Here is an 18964-nt window from a genome sequence, read left to right on the forward strand (position 1 = left end):
AAGCTTTACTTTTCCCAGCTAAACACACACACAGTCAAAAGCTTTGAGTTTGGCCTTTTGTAAACCCAACAAAGACTTCCTTATGCATTTAAATAGGTGATCTGGGAAAAATCTTCCAAATTCCTTCTAGACTCTAAAGGAGTAACTATGCTTTAAGTGCCTCACATCAGCGCTTTGTATTTACAAGGAGGGAGCTGGGTGCTGTGCAAACACAGTAATGAAGGTATCCAAGAGATGAACTGGCATGTGTTAAATAAAGCCAACCTTGTACAGACAACAGGAGTTAAATGTACAGCACTGTGCATGGTGGCATTGCTGCACTCGGGCAGAAAAGACATAGAATCAATAGAATCCCAGACTGGTTTGCGTTCAAGGGACCTTAAAGCTCACCCAGTTCCAAGCCCTGCCACAGGCAGGGACACCTTCCACTAGAGCAGCTTGCTCCAAGCCCCTGTATCCAACCTGGCCTTGAACACTCATTGCCACCAAGTACCAGAACTGGCTCCTGGGAGATGTATTCCAGTGCCTACGGTTTACATGCTCTTCCTCTGAGCGATGAGCAGAACAGGTCTGGATGCTGAGTGATGGTGCTCAGAGCATCCAGGGAGAGCCAGCCCAGCCCATAGTGGCTCAGGCAGCCCCTGAGTCACACCTGTGTATCCCAAGGGAGGGAATGCCACCACCCTGGCTGAGCAACAGGAACGGGATACAAGGCTGTGCTTCCAGCAGCAAGGGAGTCCCTTCTGACTGCAAATTTCCATAGTGATAAAGCAAAGACAGAAAACAAAGTGCATTTAGGAGAAATTAAAGCACCTTTAAAAGACTTCCTGAAGGCAATACCCCACCTGGGAAGCACATCGCTGCACGGAGCAGGCAATCCCTACAAGTAACCCCAAACTACCTGGCCAAAACAGGATGAGAGCACGGATGCTGCCAGGCACTCCATGCACGTGATGGCAGTGAGGAATCCTCAGAAGCAATAGTTTTCTGGCAGTGCTTGTGGAAACCCTGACAAGATAGAGCAGTTATCTTGGCAGGGGATGGGGTTTAGTCACTCGTTACCTGAGGGCCTGCACTTCCTCTCTCACCCAACCCTTCTTGCTTAGAAATCCCTTAATTCTCAGAGCACGTGTATTCAGATTGATGAGTGATGGGATCAGTCATAGCCATAAAATAGAACAAAAACTAGATTCTTTTTCTGTGTACCCCACGTTACTGTGGTCACATTAAAACCTAAACCTATGGTGAGTTATTACATGAAACAAATACAATTATTACAGATTAAAAGACTTCAGGGGACTGAAACACGCGTTCCAGCGTTACTTCCTTCGCAAACTGAAAGGACAACAGAAAGCCACATGAAAGCGTGAGGAGTATAAATCACGCCTGCACGGGATGAATAAGCACATTTGCTGTAATAACTGTCAACCATTATAAAAAGCCCATCCCGTCCCCACTTTTAGAGCCTCTGAAGGGCTCTCAGTCACGTCCTGATGTCATTGCTGCCGCATTTAAAGCTTCCAAATCGCAGCTTAGGAAACCTGAACCAGAAGTTTCGCAGTGCGATCAAACTCCCCCTTAAAAACGTCTCCTCACCCTCGGACACTCCGGCAGAGCACAAACCCAACCACAAGCCATGGTAGGAGCCACAGACCCATCACCCGAGCAATTTGGGGGAGGTCAGGAGGGTTAATCCCCTCGCAGAGAGATTTGTGAGCGTTCTGTGTTAGTTTTCCGAAGTTGCTCCAAAGGGAAAATAAAGGAGGAAGGGGGAAGAAGCGCAATGAAGTTCCCCGGGGGAGAAAAGCGGTGCTAAACCAAGAGCTAGCTTTTAATTCGCGATACAGGCTTTAACAGCACGTTGCTTTAGTTATTTCCTTGCCTAACTTTATCCCCCCCTTCACCAAGCCGTCTTACTTACCAAAGCCAGGAAACAACCACCACCTTCCCTCTTCTCAGTCATCCTCGATTCCAACACAACAACCCGCAACAGGCTTTCGGTGCAACACCCATTCCCTCCGCTTCCACCATCCCTAGGGTGTGTGTGTGTGTGTAAAGAGGGGTAAGGAAGCGCCGATCCCGGCTGCTTTAGGACGAGAAGCGGAGCTTACAGAAAGGCCGGGGAGTGAAAAGAACTGGAGCTGCTGAGAGGAGGCTCCTCCCCATGAGGCTCCCCGAGGAAGGGCCGTAGCCACCAGCGAGCTCTGCCGCGCCCCGACGCTACCCACGATGGGGTCGGATGCCTCCGGGGCGGCGATGCGCCGCCCCGGAGGCATCCGACCCCATCGTGGGTAGCGTCGGGGCGCTTCCGAAGCCTGGGGATGCAAGGAAGACTGAAGGGAAACACAACCCCCATCCCCAAGGAGCTGAATCTGAGGCTCCCACGTGGGTTTTGTCCTTTTTTTCCCTACTGGAATTCCTGGCCGGAGTTTTTCAATCACTGCAGCTCACTCATCTGCTGCGGGAGTGAGTGAGTGAAGGAGGGAGGGGGGGGGATGCGGCCGGATGCTTGCGGGTGTACACAGATAGCTCCTCAGGTTTTACACATCACAGTTTAATTGGGGGGTGTTTGGATACTTGGTGAAGCTTCAGGAAGGTGTTTGGCCCAAGTTTAAAGATAACCTCTTAAAAGGAAACTTTTACAACTCCTTAACTACTCCCACTGAAACTTTATTTCTTTACAGCTATAAATCCACCCCAATCCTTTTCATTCCTAGTCTAAATCTAATTTCTAATGGCTTGGAGCAAACTGCTCTAGTGGAAGGTGTCCCTGCCCAACTGGATGAGCTTTAAAGTCCCTTCCAACACAAACCATTCTAATTCTTCAGTTAAATCCCAGCTCCTAAAGTCACACAGGTTTGCCTTACCTATAAGAAAATGGAGTGGTTCTAATTAGCTGCCTGCCCTTATTAATCTCTTTGGTTTCCTAGGGGTTTATCACAACACAAAAGAGTGGCTTCACAGGTAATCAAGCCTTTGCATTGAGGTGTACACCCAATTGCATGTACAAGCTCCCAGTGCCCAAGGAATTAATTGGGTCTCTACACAGGGAGATCACTATCATGTTTATAACATGTCATACACTAACTGGCTATGCCATCTATCCCACAGCAAGATACTTGGTAGATTCATTGCTACCAAATACCCAAATGAGATACTTCAGATAAAATGCAGGGGCTACAGGGGCTGAATTTAGCTGACTCAGTGCCCCAGCTGACCCCATGTGCACACTGCCCAAGCTCTGGACACTCAACTGTGGTGGCAGCTACACCTGCCTCGGTGATAGAAGGGAGATTTAGGTTGGATCTAAGGAAGAAGCTCTTCCTTGTGAAGGTGCAGAGGCGCTGGCACAGGGTGCCCAGAGGAGCTGTGGCTGCCCCATCCCTGGCAGTGCTCAAGGCCAGGTTGGACACAGGGACTTGGAGCAAGCTGGTCTGAAAGCCAGGGGCAGGGATTTCCCCTGGATGTGCTCATTGCTGCTTTTAACAATTCAGATATCTGTGCAGACAATAGAAGGATACACCAAATAGCCCTTGGAGACCAAATCACATACTGTAATGGGTGAAGATACTGAAAAAGAGAGTACCAGCATCGCCTGGGCTGTGGGGTACAGCCTATCGAGGGGCACACCGTGCATGGTACAGGGAGACTTCATCTTATCACACCACCAGCAAGCAGCACTGACATCCATCCATCCACACTGACAGCAAGAATTAAGATCAAGCTGAGTTAACGTTTCTGGGGAGAGCAGCCCTCTCATATCCTGCCTCCCAAGCAGCAGGAAACCAGGCACGGAAAAAGTGACTGTGATTTGTGATACAGGTACAAGCATTCAGCCACCCTCTCCTTTTGGGGGGAACTCAAAACACTTTTGTCATCTGGAAACCATTTCACAAATCGCTTCTGCAGGTACAGCAGCCCTGGGTGGGGTGAGGCAGACCCACAGAGTAATGTTCATTAAAATACGTGTTGACTTGCCTTGCAAGCAGCACTTGAGTCTGGCACAAGGCTGTGGACATAAGACGAGCTACGTTCCTGCTAACAACAGCAAATAGAGCAGTTTTGGCATAAAATGGTCATTTTGCTCAAATAATGTGCTTCTCCCTGTTTATCCATTCACCTCTTGCTGTTCCAAACCCCTTTCACCCACTGTTAAGCAATCTCAACCCACCTTTGCCACAAGAAACATTCCCACTTCCCTCCCAATGTCCTCTGCTATTTAAATACAGGGAAACTGATAGGCAGCAACTCCAGAGCATGGTGCTGAGGTGTGCTTGGTCTATATTAGGAGAAGGCTTGGGGGTGGCAAGGGAAAACAAGCTGTAAATCAACAGCAGAAGCAGAGATAAGCAGCCTCCCAGCAAGGCTGGGGAGACAATTACAGGGCAGGGGCTGAGGCTGAGGCTGCAGCCTGCAGTACCAGGTCTGGGAGCCCCAGATCAAAGAGCTCCAAAGGAAAGCATTGCAAAAGAGCTCTCCAGAGCTGGATCCGAGCAGTGAGAATGATGATGAGGACTCGGAGGCAGGAGACATCCTGGATGATGGCTCTGCTGGAGTACAACCCTTCCCTAGCTCCCAGGGAACAGTTAGCCTCAAGGAAAGGCCAGAAGGCAGCAGGATGGCTTATACTAGGGGGGACTGTTGGGTTATTTCAATATGGATCCCAAATGTTTGTCAAGAACACCAGGATTTTGCATTTGAGTGAAGGATTTTCTCTTTGCTAGATCCCCACTTTTTCCTTTTCTATATATGCACGTGTCCATTTACCAAGCTATACGTGAGAAATTTGGTTGCTATTTTAGAAGTGGAGGAAACCTTACAAGAAGTAATCCTCTTTTTACCTTGGCAATGCCAAGTAGTTCATGACACAGGTACAACAAAGCTCCCGCAGTGACACTACAGTTGCCTGACATTACCTAGGCACATGCTGCTGGCAGGCAGCTCCTAACTGCAGACCAACACATGGATATTCTCCTCGGGCATGCAATGCTTCTACCCTGCACTCAGGGAAATGGGAATCTGAATTGCAGAAAGACAAAAGGTACTTAGGTAGAGTACGTCCAGAAGTGCTGGATTCCAGGACATCCTTTGGGGTGGTGTTTCAGAAATCTGGACAATGGCTTGAGAAATGTTCATAGAATCCTATAATGGTTTGGGTTGGAAGGGACCTTAAAGCTCATCCAGTTCCAACCCCTGCCACGGTCAGGGACCCCTTCCACTGGAGCAGCTTGCTCCAAGCCCCTGTGTCCAACCTGGCCTTGAACACTGCCAGGGATGGGGCAGCCACAGCTTCTCTGGGCACCCTGTGCCAGCGCCTCAGCACCCTCACAGTCATCAGATGCCATCGCAGACACCATCACTCAGGCTGTGCTCCACAGTTTGGGTGCTTTAAGACTGTGGGTGAAAGCTTCTGATGGACACTGTACTGCTAGAGGTGACCCACTCTGCCCAGCGCCTGGGAATTCAGTCCGAGGGTTTTCCCCATCAACCACGTCGGTTTTGCCAAACCAAAGCATCTGGAGGGGAGGAAATGACTCTGCCCTCAAACAAACCTAGGAAAACCCCGTGAAATTGGCTTGGAAAGAATGTTACATTAAATAAATATGAAAAACAAAAACCTACACAGTTTTTCATTCAAATTTGCATTGTTTTCTGAGAATACAGGATGAACTCGGACCAGATTGCCAAGCTTTTCCTTGTAAGCATGAAAACAAGGCTCACTCTTCTCCAGCTCTTAAATGGAGGTCATGACTAGTCTATAAGCAAATACAAATGCTACAGTATTTGTGCTACACTTGCAAGAGAGGCAAACCAGCAGTGCCTATACTTGTTCTGAGCCATAAAGCTGCATCATGTGCCTAATCTTTAAGATATGTGTGTGTGTGTTTTAAGTTGTTCTTTGTGAAAACTCAGTGCCCATTTTCAGGCCATTGAAAACAAAGAGAACCGTATACATAGACTTCAGTCTGGTTACAATTAAAGAGCAGTTTCTCTTTTGCATCTCCTAATCAGAGGTTCCCAGTCAGACACTGCAAAACCACAGACCCGGTTAGCTGCAGAGCAGCCTGGCTGGGGTAGCCAAGCTGCTGCTGTAACAAACACCTGAACTCAGATTTCCACTGCTTTCCACAGGCAAATTGCCAACAGCCGTCATTTGTGGTGGTTGGATATTAGGTTGTGTGCTTCCCAGTGAGTTTTATTGGCAAGGGATGGCTTGCCAAGGTTTGGGATGGCTGCCTCTGTAACTTCCCAAGCAGAACTTTACCTTCAGCTTTGGAAAACAGGAAAGTTTAAGGTTAACCCATCACGTTTTGGAGGACCAAAGCGATGGGAAAGTGCCATTTTGCACATCTCCTAATGAAGAGGATTGATTTCTAGGAAACCCCAGGCTAGACTTAAAGCCTCACAAATTCCAGTGGTAACTTCCCAAGCAAACCAAGTTTATGTGGAGCTCCTAGCAGAAGAATAGCAATTGGAAACTGCTGCGTGCAACACGAGTTTCATGCACCGTCACAGCATTCAGAATAAGAACAAGAGAGATGTTAAAGATCTTGGAGCCATTTAAATGTTCAGCAAAACTCACTGTGTTTTGACTCATTAAATGCCACTGTTGAGAGGGGGAGATTGGAGTTTGAAGTGTCCATTTATTTCTATGACGGGTACTTTTTCCCCTTAGTTGTCAGAACCTGTATGCAATGCATACATGCTTTTTCTTTGCATTCATTCCAGGAAACAAATCTCTGTCTGCTGCAGAGTTATTCTTAGCTGGCTTTGATATTTCTATCAGCAAGGAGAGCATAACAATGTTATCATGCTAACAAATTCCAAAGATTTTACATAAGCTCTCGAGTGCCTTAAATGAGAAAAGGAGGCTTCATTGATTACACTGTTTGTGTTTCCTTAGCCAAAGGAGCTAGGGAAAACAGGCTGGAAAAGAATAAAAAGCAGCTTGATGAGGTTCAGCCTCACGAAGCAAGTGCTTTCCAGAGCATCCTGGACAAAGAGAAACCAAACTGCAGGTTGGGAAAACAGCAGGTAGTTCAGGGCAGTGAATCACTTCAATCCTACTTGTCTACCTGCAGCCTGTTTTCCTAATTGGATTTATCAGGTGAAACAAGAAGACACACCCCCCCTTGTTTAAGCAAAGCTGGATAACCGGGAGCACAGTGCTTGTAGGATGGTCTGGGTACAATAAGATCACAGCATTCTCCCTAGCTGATGTGTTAGAGGCTCGGGTCCAAGTTCTTTGCTGATATCACTGCTCTGGAGCAGAGATTTCAGCCCAGCATTTGCTGACTTTTAAGGGTAGGCTGTGGCTGTAGCCTTCTCTCACACAGCTGTTAGAAAGGAATGTACCAAGAGGTGAAGAAAGTAAATGAGTGAAATCAAATGGGGAACAACTTTGTCTTAGGGCACTTTTGGGGCAGCTGGTTATTTTACTGAGGGCCACGGGTAAATGGAGCAGGTACCAACAGGGAAGAGGAAGGGTGAACAAAGAGTTTGTCAGGAAATGCTTAGTCTGGGAGGAGATCCTAAGGACATTTCAGCAAGAACAAGATTAACATAACATACTGGGGCTGGTTCTTGACAGCAGAATGGTGACAGTCAGCATGTCACAGGGACCTTGGAATTCAGAACAACTGAGCCCTTTGTTGGAGCAAATAGCATTTCTGCTCTTAATGCAAACTGAGAGGCAGAGCTTCTTATCAGCCAAAGGGAGTCTACTATCAGAATTAAGCTGTCAAGGTGAATGGAGATGAACGGACCTGAACAGATCCATAAAACAACTGGAATGGAGACATCTAAATAAGCCCCACTTGTTACTGGCAATGCACATGTGCTCTCCCATGGATCTGAACCAATACTGATAAGTCAGGCTCTAAGGACACCAACATAAAAGACAGCAGGAAGGAAAACAGGATGCAAAGGCCAAACACTACAGAGTTCTGGCTCCTCAGACGTGTTTCCAGAGGAGTCTGTTGTGGAGCAGCACTGGTGCGATGCAAGCATGCCAGGACACAGAGGAACTGGAAGGAAGCCACATCCAAGTCATGGAGAACACGCCTGCGTCTGTAATTGCTGTTCTCAGAGCTGCCCTCACTGGGTTCAAAGCTGGGGCTGATCCTGCTTTGCATATTCTATTAGAAACAGGGACAGTGGAAGTGGTTCCGTGGTATCCGAGCTTGAAAGAGGCCAGAAGTTAGAGGTGGAACAGGGAAAATACAGGGATCTGTAGGGTATGCAAAAGCCATTTTGAGAAAATAGGCAGCTTATGTGGAAGAAGCCAGGTTGAAAAATACATCTGGGGAAAGCTGAGCAGAGAAAAAGGTAATCTGAAAGTAATTTTTAACTTAATGAGAAAAGAAGACAAAAATTGATGCTAAACTACCTGGCTAGATATTGGACGAAGTATTACAGTCCCCATGCTGGATTCCTTTAGCAAACGCCTGTACTTGATTGAATAACTTTAATTTCTTGAGAAACACAGAAGGATGTGTTGAAACAGCAGCTCGTGTATCATCCACCCATGTCAATGCCTCCCTCATGAGCAAGTGGCTATAGTTCTCATGAGTGGTACCGAATGCTTTCAATGCAGCAAGAAGTGTCAGCAATTTGGCAGGACCAGAGATGATTTAATTCTGTACTTTTGTATACCAGAGGCATATGTAAATAGAATTAGAAGGTAACAGGCAGGGTATCACAGACCTAGTTTTCCATTGGTGTGTGCTTTGAGTACAACAGGGTGTACTATCAAATCAGCACTCAAATCAGCTTGCTCCAAGTCAGGGATGGGGCAGCCACAGCTGCTTTACACTAATAGCTTACACACTGCCTACAACAGCATCAGTTCAGTCAATGGCAGCCCTTAGAGTAGGTGATAAAACTCCCTTTAACTCCTTAGAAAGCGATGCGAGATGTCTGCTGGGTAAGAGTGAAATTATCCTCAATTTACTCTTCCATGAGCAGAAAAGTAACAAAACATCACAGATTTCACACACTGAGCTCCCCATCCTGTTAATGGAGTCAGGGGCGGCAGGCTGAGCTGCTTGTGTCTCCAAAAGCACAACTGTACTAACTTGCACCTACTGAGGACAGCAGGGACAAGTAAGATGGGAGGGAAATAAAGAGACAGAATTCAGATGCAAAGGGAGAAGGGCAGGAGAGACAAATAGCCTGATGAATTTTATGCATGTCATTGATGTGTGAATCACCTTCAGCTGTTTTCCCCTTTGTTTTGTGATCCTGAGATGCTGCACACCTGAGTTAATTTGGAAGTTAAAGGATAAATAAAGCTGTATAATCACTGTTTAGGTAAGTTTCCTTTTAACTCCAAACTCTTGTTTTCAGACATTAACAACACAAAGCCTTAGTGCTCAAAACCCACTTGACTGATCTGAAAAGCAGTTCTATGTTCCATACCTCATCCAGCAAGGCTGTTAAAATATTTAATACCGTGTTTGTTAAGCAGACCAAAAAGACCGAGCCTGTATTTGCTAAGGAGTGAACATTCTTTTCTGACTTACTGAACTGGCCAATTTTTGATGGCAAGAACAAAGCATGAAGCAAATCCAGAAGTACATCTGGACCCACATTAGAGATCTCATCTGACCTATGCACAGCGCATTAGTGCATTAGGCAGAAGTTCCTCCCTGTTAGGGTGCTGAGGCGCTGGCACAGGGTGCCCAGAGAAGCTGTGGCTGCCCCATCCCTGGCAGTGTTCAAGGCCAGGTTGGACACAGGGGCTTGGAGCAAGCTGCTCTAGTGCAAGGGGTCCCTGCCTGTGGCAGGGGTTGGAGCTGGATGAACTTTAAGGTCCCTTTAACCTGAACAATTCCAGGATACAACGAGAGTGCCTACAATACTTTGCTATAGTGGGAAAGGACCCTCCTGGTGTTTTTTATGGTGCTGAAACTGTTAGGAAACCCTTGTCCCCCGAACAGCTCAGTGCCACATCCTCCTCTCCCTGTACAGGTAGCTTTATGTGTCACTCATATAGTGAGGAGCAGGTCAAAGTACAGACAGGGAATAAGGTTCAAGCACTATAGAACAAGAATGAGCACCTGCATGAGTACAGATGTGAAAGCGCTGCATTGTGTGTCTTCATTTACACGGACAGGCCGGAATAAGAATTGCTTCTGCAGCATAAGCTCCAGCAGGTCAGCTTGCTCCGCAGGAGCACCAGGACCTCTGCTAATGCCAAATCTGTGCAGTGCCCTCCTGCATTTGAGGCATGTGAAGGGCATATTGCTTAGCACAGTGAGCACAGCACCTTCTGCTGAGGGTTGCAGAGCACCTCACCTTACTGCAGAGTGAGTGTCACTGCTTGCAGTGTGCTTACTGCTCCCTGTGCTCCTCCCTTGCTAGCACACCCAGCCCAAGCAGCCTCTATGAACATCTCTTCAACACCCAAAGGCCTGTTGATAACCCGAACCTTTTGCCAAGCCAACAAATCAGCGCATGATGCAATCTGTTCTATGAACCTTACAGATACACATCTGGGAATGACTTCACAGCCTCCACTTCAAAAAGCTCTCTCGGCACTTTTCCCGAGAGATGATGGCATTCCACATGTACCAGCTGGATGAACTGCAGGAAGTTATCAGGAAACTCAACGCCACCTCTAAACATCCCTGAAAATTTGCCATCACTGCCAGTTGTGCTCCATGATCTGCTCAATACCTGCCATAGCCATGATGCAAACAGGAGCATTTCAGTGGTATAAGGACTCCCTGTACATACATTAACCTCTTTTGCCGCTCCATAAGAGAATGAAGACATATGGGTGTATACATTACAATAGGAGAAAAGAAATCAAGTCCTTGTCTTCCTTTCTAAGCAAAAGGGAGCAGCTGGATGCCCAACAGTAAGTGGGAAGGATGACATTTTGATGCCCATATGTGGCCATCACAAGCACAAGTTTTCAGTCACAGAGTCAGTAAAGAGAAATGTCAGAACCATCAAAGAAAGGGTTATTTTTCACTCCTTTTCAGTGCACAACATCCTTGCCAAAAATAATTGTCCTTTGCACTGCAGGTTAAAGGGAAGTTATTGGTGCTGTTCTTACTAGTGACCACTGTCCCACTCCTGAAGGAGGTAGGGGCAGGAGTTACCACAGACAGTTCTTGGGTCTGCTCTTCACCACTGTCCTCTCAGTGGCACAGCCACAAAGGGAAGAAATTCTCCTGTTCCCTCTACAGGAAGAAATCCTAACAAGGATTTAGAGTCAGGTCACACAGCTTTGCTCCCTCACCCACCATTCAATGGGGTTCCAATGTGAAAGATCTCACAAGAGATGAAGCTATACAGAAGCACTGGAGGGGATGGAAAACAATGCTGAAATAATGCAGAACGTGTAATTTCAATCTTCTAAGTAAAACATACTTCTTACTGCTATTTATTTTGAGAGCTGGGGAAGATTCATTCTCCCTCCCTGGGATTCTTTCCATCAGGCACAAATCCCCACAGCCTCTCAGAAACACGCATCTCGTTTTGCATGGCTATAGGAATTTGTTGTCTGCAAGGATTATAGGGCAATAAACAATTGGAAACCACTCTGCAGTAATAAGTGTTGTGACTGGAATACACAGGGTATGGAATACAGCTTGAATTTCAACTATACAAACTCAGTTTTAAGCTCAGACCTGCCAGTGTGTTGGAGCCAATGAAGAAGACAGAGCAGCCAGCTCAACTAATGCTGTTATATATATATATTATATATATATAATATATATAATATAAATGATGCTCTTTTGTATTATAAATACCTATTCCTTTAAGAAACAAGCCTGATCAAAAGCAGAGACTCCCCTGCACCTCAGAGGGTCCCCATTGTGTAAGTCTACAGAGCTGCAATCACATTTGGCTCTGCCTGCAGCACCTCCTGCGTGTATATGCACACTGGGTATGTGTGTGACACCCAGAGGAGCAGCTGCCTGTTGATACAAACCCTCATGCTGCAGAAACAGGTGATAATGAATTCCTAAGGCATACGCAAGCATTAAGCAACCACTCCATGGATTGCCAGCAGCTGTTTCAAGAGCCCTGCCCTGCTTGCCACAGGTATTTATATAAAGGATGATACCCACCCTGATAGCAAACACATGTGTAGACACATGCATGTACTGCCCTGTAGTCCTTGAAGGGTTCTGAACCAGGCCTGGCCAGTGATTTGGTTGGTAATTTCAATTCTGCCCACTGCGAAGCTTCCCATCATAGAAAGGGAAACAGAAAGAAAGGAGCTAGAGAGAAGTAATAGGGTCTAATTTCCTTGTTGTTCCATAGGTAGATCCTTAAAGAGAAAGTCAGAGAGCTGTTCAGACTCCCAACACTTCTAATGGTCTTCTAATATACACTGTGGTCACACAATTAGGTCATATTCAGTCTCCATCCCTGATACAGAACAAGAAGAACCCCCCCATTTTCACAACAGAAACACTTCAGTTATTTTCACTTAGAACAGTTTTATCACTTGAACCTTGAAGGAATGCAGCACTCAGATATTTCCCCTCCTTATTCAGCTAATATCATCCAGTTTTTTGGTAGTACTTAGATTCCATCTACACATACCATTCATTGAGGCTGTCTGGAACAGTTTAGGTTTCACTGCACCTTTCTCTCTGCTGTTGTCTCTTAGTAGCTGTGGCTGCCTCCTCCTAGAAGGAGGAGAGGGACAGCCTGCAAGAAGGCAGCTGAGGTTACAGAGGAAGCAGTGCTGTGGTCAGATAAAGGGGAGTCACCTGCTCTGAGATCAGAATGCTTTGAATTAACTCCGTATCGAACTGAGAATGCAGACAGCCAAGTGAAAACTCACCCCAAAAGTGCCTGAACTTTATTAAAGCAGTTACTGCTAGGTTTGGGAAATAGACACTCCATTACTCATAGGCCCCACAAATCCCTGCTCAGAAGAATTCACATCTGAAACAACTCCGTGTCATTAGGAACACTGAATAACACAGGGATCAAAGGCGCTGTCAATACAATTATATTATATGGGAGGATAAGAGGGCGGCCCAGACAACTAACAGTGTGAGTAATTAGGTTGTACTGCAGGCTTGAGTTTAAATACTCCCCTCCACCATGTGAATGCGGCAGGTCTCATTTAACTGGGTCACCAAAAACTTTGGCAAAAGCCTACTGACTTAAGGCTAGGAAGTGCTATTTGTTTGCCTAACTTTAGGCTATGAGATGTGAACACTGGGAAGCGTTAAGCAAAGCCACACAGGTAAGGGCAGGAACTGGACCAGCAGATGGAACAGGTAAGGATTGTGCTCCTTGGCTTTTAGGACCCCTCTGCCACCCGGATGATGGGTATCTGCCTTGATAACTGCATCCCTCTCAAGCCCCAGGGTCCTGACAACCATTCCACATAGTAATTTAAAGTAAATACCTTTCAGTAGGTAATCCTGCCACAGCGGTTTCTTGCAGTTCAGTGAAGTCAAGGTTCTTAGGCTCAGCCAAGGCAAGCGGGGATAGCTTTCTTGTGGCATCCTGAAGTGAGCTTTCATCTTCTGGATTCGTCCTGCTCGCCTGATTTTCAGCATCAGTGAGATCTGTGTGTGCAGAACCCTCACTCTGCTCCATCACAGGAGTGGCTGGGGAGTGCTTTTTGTGCAGGTCTGTGTCCTGCTCCTCAGTGCTCGTGTTTATGGCCAAGTCACCTTCACCAGTGACTAACATCCTTGCAGTACCTGTTCCAGGGATGTCTCCAGTTTTTATGTTACCTGCCTTTGTTGTGCTCAGCACCGTGTCACTGTTCTCTTTCACATCTCCCTCAGTTATATCGCTAGGTTCTACTGTAGAGTCAGTTTGCAAGCAATCATCCTGGCTTACTTCGGTTTTTAAGTAATCTATTAACCCATGCACGGTCCCTTTCTTTTCTTGCTGTGCATCTTGTGGATTTTCCAACGTTTCCAAGCATTTCCTATTCACAGGATCATCCTGTATCCCCTGCACGGCATTCTGAGACTTACTATCATGCACGAAACTGCTGCGAACGTGGGTCTCCTGATTTCCCCCAGGTGATGCATTAAAATTGCCTGGCAATTTGTCATGATTGTAAGAGCCTCCTGGGACAAGTGTTGAAGCTGCCATATCAGAGATGCTCTTGGCAACATCCACATCACCGTATTCGCTTTGCTCCTGCTCGTTTGCCTTAGGATCCTGGCACTGTTCAGTAGGAAGATTTACATCCTCTTCAGATGAAACTGGTTCTGTGTTACACTCTGTAATAAAGTTATTTCCCTCTGCGGTAGCAGCATCTTCTAAGTCCCTCTTCTGCGCATTGCCTGTCGAGGTGGCAGCTCCAGTGGGTTGTTGCTTACTGTCAGAACATGCAAGGAAGTTCTCAGCTGCTGCCCCACCACATGAAGCTGGTCCTTGCTTCTTTATCCCTAAGCTTATTAGCGGTTCGGGATCAGCACCACTCGCACACGCGCCTTCCTCTCCTTCCATCTTGCCGCTCTCTGGATGCTCAGTGGTTTGCTCTGGCTTTCGCTGATGTTCCAGAGGGCATTCAGCAGGTGTGCTGCCATCCAATGCAGGAACCACTTCTAAACACCTACCGGGCTGCTTGCTTTCCTCAGCATCCTGGAGACCTGCCGTTGGCAGCTCTGCCGCTGCGTTTCCTCCTTGCAGAGATTCCCCTTTGCCAGCTCTGCAGGAAGCCTCAGGAGCTAAAGGCAGCTCTTGCCCCTCTGCTTCTGAGGTGCCCTCGGGAGCTCGTTCGCCCACCTTGTTTGATCCTGAACAGTTCTCAGCACCGCACACTCCTCCTGTATCCGTGGCCACCGGCCTCTGCTTGAAGCCTGCATGGTTTTCAGGCAGCCGTTGGGGTAACTCAGCACTCAGTGTGCTGTGCACGGTGCTTTTAAATATCTGGCTGATGTGCTGCCTAAAGTCTGGGAAGCTGGAGCCGATGTCCAGGGAGTGGCAAGTCAGAGCCTCATGCTCCCTTCCAGAGCTCCCTGCAGCCTGCTCGGGAGCGCTGAGCTCTGCCCCAGTTATGTTATTATTCTCTTTTGAAAGCTCTTCCATTTCTCCTGGATTCCCAGGTTTCTCTAAGATCTCACCGTGCCTGTCATCTACGCCCATGCTGGATGCAATTTCCTCATTACGGCTTTCTTGTGATGATGAAAGGCTCAGCAGCTTCCCTTCTAGAGTGGGGAGCGCGCGCAGAGGCTCTGCTGAACTGTCACTTTGCTGGGCTTTGAAGTTTACCTCACTTTTTGTTTGGGGGGATTTAATTGCAGAGATTTCTTCCTTCAGCTTCTCAGAATTGAACTGCGATAAGTTTGCAGTCCTCTGCCCCACATTTACAGTCTCTGGCAGGGCTGAACTCCTGTCTCCATCGCCCTGAAAACCTCGGTCTGGAACATCTATTTCATTCACACACCTACCCCCTTCAGAGCTGTCTGGATTTGCTGGTCTACCTGTGCCTACACTAGGTGAGGGACCTGCATGCACAGACCCCTGAGAACCTGCATCAATCTCTAGATTGGGGTTCCCTTCTAAGGCATTTTGGCATGCTACAACTTCCAGCTCGTTATTCAGTGCTTCCCCCCCGGTACCACTGGCTGCGTGGTTTCCAGGTTGCTGGCCAGGATGGCCGAGTGCAGAGAGGGCTATAAAATCTGCTTGACAAGAACCAGGCTCCTCTGCTGTGTTTTGAAGGCAGCTGGGTTTATACAACTTATCGGTGGGAATTGCTTCCCTGTGTGCCTGCAGTGGTGAAGGACCTCCCTGTGCCCCTGGTCTTTTATCACCCTTCACATTGCTTGTTTCTGTGGCAGCAGCACTTTCCTCCATGTCTCCATCACTCTGGGTGACTCCCCCATCACCAGTAAGAGTCTTTTTGAGGTTCTTTGCCATGAATGGCATTTTCCCTTGAGTTTCTGTATGAGATATTTGAGGATCATTTTTCCCGGGATTATCAGAGGTATGCGCTAGTTCCATACCACTTGGCAAAGCCTGTGACGTGTTAGTGGCACTTGCTGAATTCCCTGTCCCTGGAAGAGCCTTTACAGCAGCAGCAGCAGCATGGCTTTCACCACTATTCTCCTCTATCCTGCCTGGCTGCTCACTCTTGTCAGACCCTTTAGCAGACGTATCGCTCTGACATGCTGCTTCATGCTGACTAGCTGAGATCAAAGAGTGATTACCCTGCTCGGGCTCGTTGGGGTTGTGCTGACTGCAGCAGTTTTCTTCTGCCTTGAGATCAGTTTTGCTTTGCTCATTGCAATCTTGCAAATCAAGCATGGCCACACCAGAAATACTTTGCCCGTGTTCACACATCTCCGACACCACACCGCTGCTGTCATCCTTGTCCTTTCCTGTCGCTGTGTCCGGAGTCACTGGATCACCTTTATTAAGGTTGTTTGAAACATCTAGAGGTGTTTCTGGTGTGCTGCTGTGATTATTAAGTTCTAATGGCAATTCAGGTTTTACTGCCCTTTCTTTGTGTTCCTCATCATCTGCTCTTGTGACAGTTGTCAAACTGCTTTGGTGCTGCTGTTGTTCAAGTCCTGTGTTTGAAATCCAGCCACTGTCCCCAGCAGCAGGCACTGACCTCTCCACTTGGTCTGCATGGGGAAGAGCGCTTGGAACATCTGCATGGTCCTGCAGTTCTCCAACACTGCACTCCAAGGCCTCCAAAGAGCCACATGTGCCACCCTCTGAGGGACAGTAGTTATCACTGACACAGCTGTCACCCCCTTCCTCCATGTGAGGAGTTAGTCCTGAAGTGCCAACATCAGCTTGGGTGGCTTCCGAGCAAGCCACTTGCTCCAGCTGAGCTGGCACCAGCGCATCCCATTTGCATTTCCCTTTCAGTGCCAAATCTTTGTCCTCCACCAAGCCTTCCCCCCCAGCCTGGTGCTTCTCTTGTCGAATACCCTCATTTTCATTACCACCCACAGCACCACGCTGCGCAGCTGCAGGTCCCTGCTCTGAATCACTGCAAGGCACTGCTGTGGTGTGACTGTGGTGTTCTTTGCTGTCTGAAACCCATGAGCTCTCCTTGGCTTGTAGAGCCACGCGGTCCACAGGCCCTGCCAACTCTTTTAAGCCCTGGAGCTTGGGTTTTGATTTGGAGTCAGATTCCAGCACAGTTTCTCCAGCAAGAGCCTTTTCCCAGGGCTCACCCTGCTTACTCTGCTTAATATGATTGTTCTCAGAGCGGAGGGGCAGTGAACTGCATGCACTGGCTAAACAAACTTGGTCAGTCCCATTACAGCCTGGCTGGCCTGAAGTTTTGTCTTCTGTCTCAGTGTTAAAGCAATCAAACCCCAGTGGGCATTCCTGCCTTGGAAACTGTGGGGAAGCCACAGGCTTCTTCTCCGGGTCTGTGGCATCTGTTTTCCCTTTACTCATTTGTTGGTCAGGTTCACAACCAAGAGGCTGTGAATTGTCATTGGGTGATTTAAAGCCTAAATTCAGAGGCTTTGCCCCAGCTTCTTCCCTTGGGTCACTTGTTGAAGTCTTTTCACAAAGACCCGATACTTGAGGATTGTGTCCCAACAGGGTATTTTCCATTTCCTGGTGGTCGCTACTACCAGGGTTCAACAGCTGTCCTTGTGCCCCACTCAACCCCTCAGGTAACACATTGCTCTCTGTCACGTCTGTTGTGATTTCATCTCTCTCTCCCGTTACATTCGCCTTGGTTTCCTTTTGACTCAGCTCTGTGGATCTGTTCAAAGAAGCGCTTAATGCATATTCCTCCAGCAATAACCTGTGATCTACAGTGGTGGGATTGATAACAAGTTCTGCTTCAGAAAGAGCGGTGCTTTCTCTAGACACAGCCTCAGCTTTTATAATTTCATTGCTACTGGCTTCATCTTTTGGGCTTTCAGTTGTGACGGCTGAGTTTTGTTCTCCCTCTCGCTGAAATGATAAAGGCAGAATGGAATGCTCAGCACTAATAAGCTCGTCCTCCTTTTGAAGCTCTCTTTGACAAGGGGGTTTGTTTTTGTCAGAGGCTGTTTTCACCACTTCGCTCCTCACTGCATCTTGAGAGCCATTTCCAGGCACATATTCCCTCGAAGGCTCTTCAGGCTTTGGTACCAGGAGGACAGGGTTAGGAGGCAACATGAAAGTACAGGCTTCTGGTTGCTGTTGCTCCCCTTTGCTTGCAGACAGAGCTGGATTTGCCTCATTCTCTTTAGCTGTGGTTTCAACCCCTATCTGTAGATTACAGACTTCACTGATGTCTGTGAAGCCTTGAGCGTTCACAATTGCTCCACATTTTTCACTGTCTGAGCCTCCTGTTGCTGGATAATTTAGGATTAAGGTTTCTTCTTTCATTAGCAGACCCTCCCCACCATCTGGGTCCTGTCTACCTTGCTGCATCACAGCCTGCGGCTGACCTGCTTCCAAACCTCCTGGCTCCTGCTTGGCCTCCTGAGCAGGGATATAATCCCCTGCTTCTGTACCCTGGGGACACGTGCTGACATGTGGGTCCCTCCTGCCACCCAGCTGCTCGCACTGACAGAGCCCTCTTAATTCACTCAGACTCATTTGTGAGGCTCCTTGCATTGCTGTGATTACTGCAGGAGGGCTGGACCTCAGGCTTGGCTTGCTGGGGTCATTCTCACTGGTTTCCATACAAGTGGCAGCAATAGTGTCACATTTAGGGCCTCTGTTCATGGATTTGGAAGGTGTTATCCCCTCTTCTTTGTCATTGACTGGACCTGGTGGCATCACTGCTTCATTGCAGGTTGAGGTTGGTAACTTATTGCTGCTTGTAAGATGTGTTGTGGCACGTTCTTTGGCACCTGTGAAAGGCAGACTTCTCTCCCTTGCTCCTGCAGCCTGCTTTAAGCATTGAGAGTCTGTTTGTCCTCCTTGCTCTTCTGAGGTAGTGTTCTCCCCCGTCACCTCGGAAGACACCAGGCTTGAATTTGGGTTCGTTAGGTCTTCAGCACTGTAGCTACTGATGCCTTCGTTACTGATGCTGCCAACAATGGAAATG

The 18964-nt window shown here is 47.7% G+C and overlaps 2 protein-coding genes across 9 annotated transcripts in view; both read right to left on the reverse strand.

Annotated features, from left to right (window-relative positions):
- The window catches only part of TACC2 (transforming acidic coiled-coil containing protein 2), a 102856-nt gene extending 86532 nt beyond the window's left edge, over positions 1–16324 (reverse strand). For 2 of the 8 annotated variants that reach the window (XM_061364152.1, XM_061364153.1), the window contains exon 1: positions 13388–15366. In XM_061364152.1, coding sequence (XP_061220136.1) covers positions 13388–15090 — 1703 coding nt within the window. In that variant the 5' untranslated portion in view covers positions 15091–15366. Of the gene's footprint in view, positions 1–901; positions 1009–1921; positions 2231–13387 lie in introns of those variants that run through there. The other 6 variants (XM_061364150.1, XM_061364155.1, XM_061364157.1 and 3 more) reach the window with 5 other exon arrangements.
- LOC133218118 (uncharacterized) overlaps positions 1–18729 on the reverse strand; it is a 161204-nt gene extending 142475 nt beyond the window's left edge. Inside the window, exon 1 of the mRNA XM_061364251.1 lies at positions 17737–18729. Within this exon, the coding sequence (XP_061220235.1) occupies positions 17737–18693 (957 nt within the window). The 5' untranslated portion in view covers positions 18694–18729. The remainder of the gene's footprint in view (positions 1–17736) is intronic.
- Between the last annotated feature and the right edge of the window lie 235 nt (positions 18730–18964).

Source organism: Neopsephotus bourkii, unplaced genomic scaffold, assembly GCF_033783945.1.
Source record: "Neopsephotus bourkii isolate Nb327-2 ecotype Australia unplaced genomic scaffold, CSIRO-AGI_Nbou_v1 NB_1189, whole genome shotgun sequence".
NCBI classification, from domain to species: Eukaryota; Metazoa; Chordata; class Aves; order Psittaciformes; family Psittacidae; genus Neopsephotus; species Neopsephotus bourkii.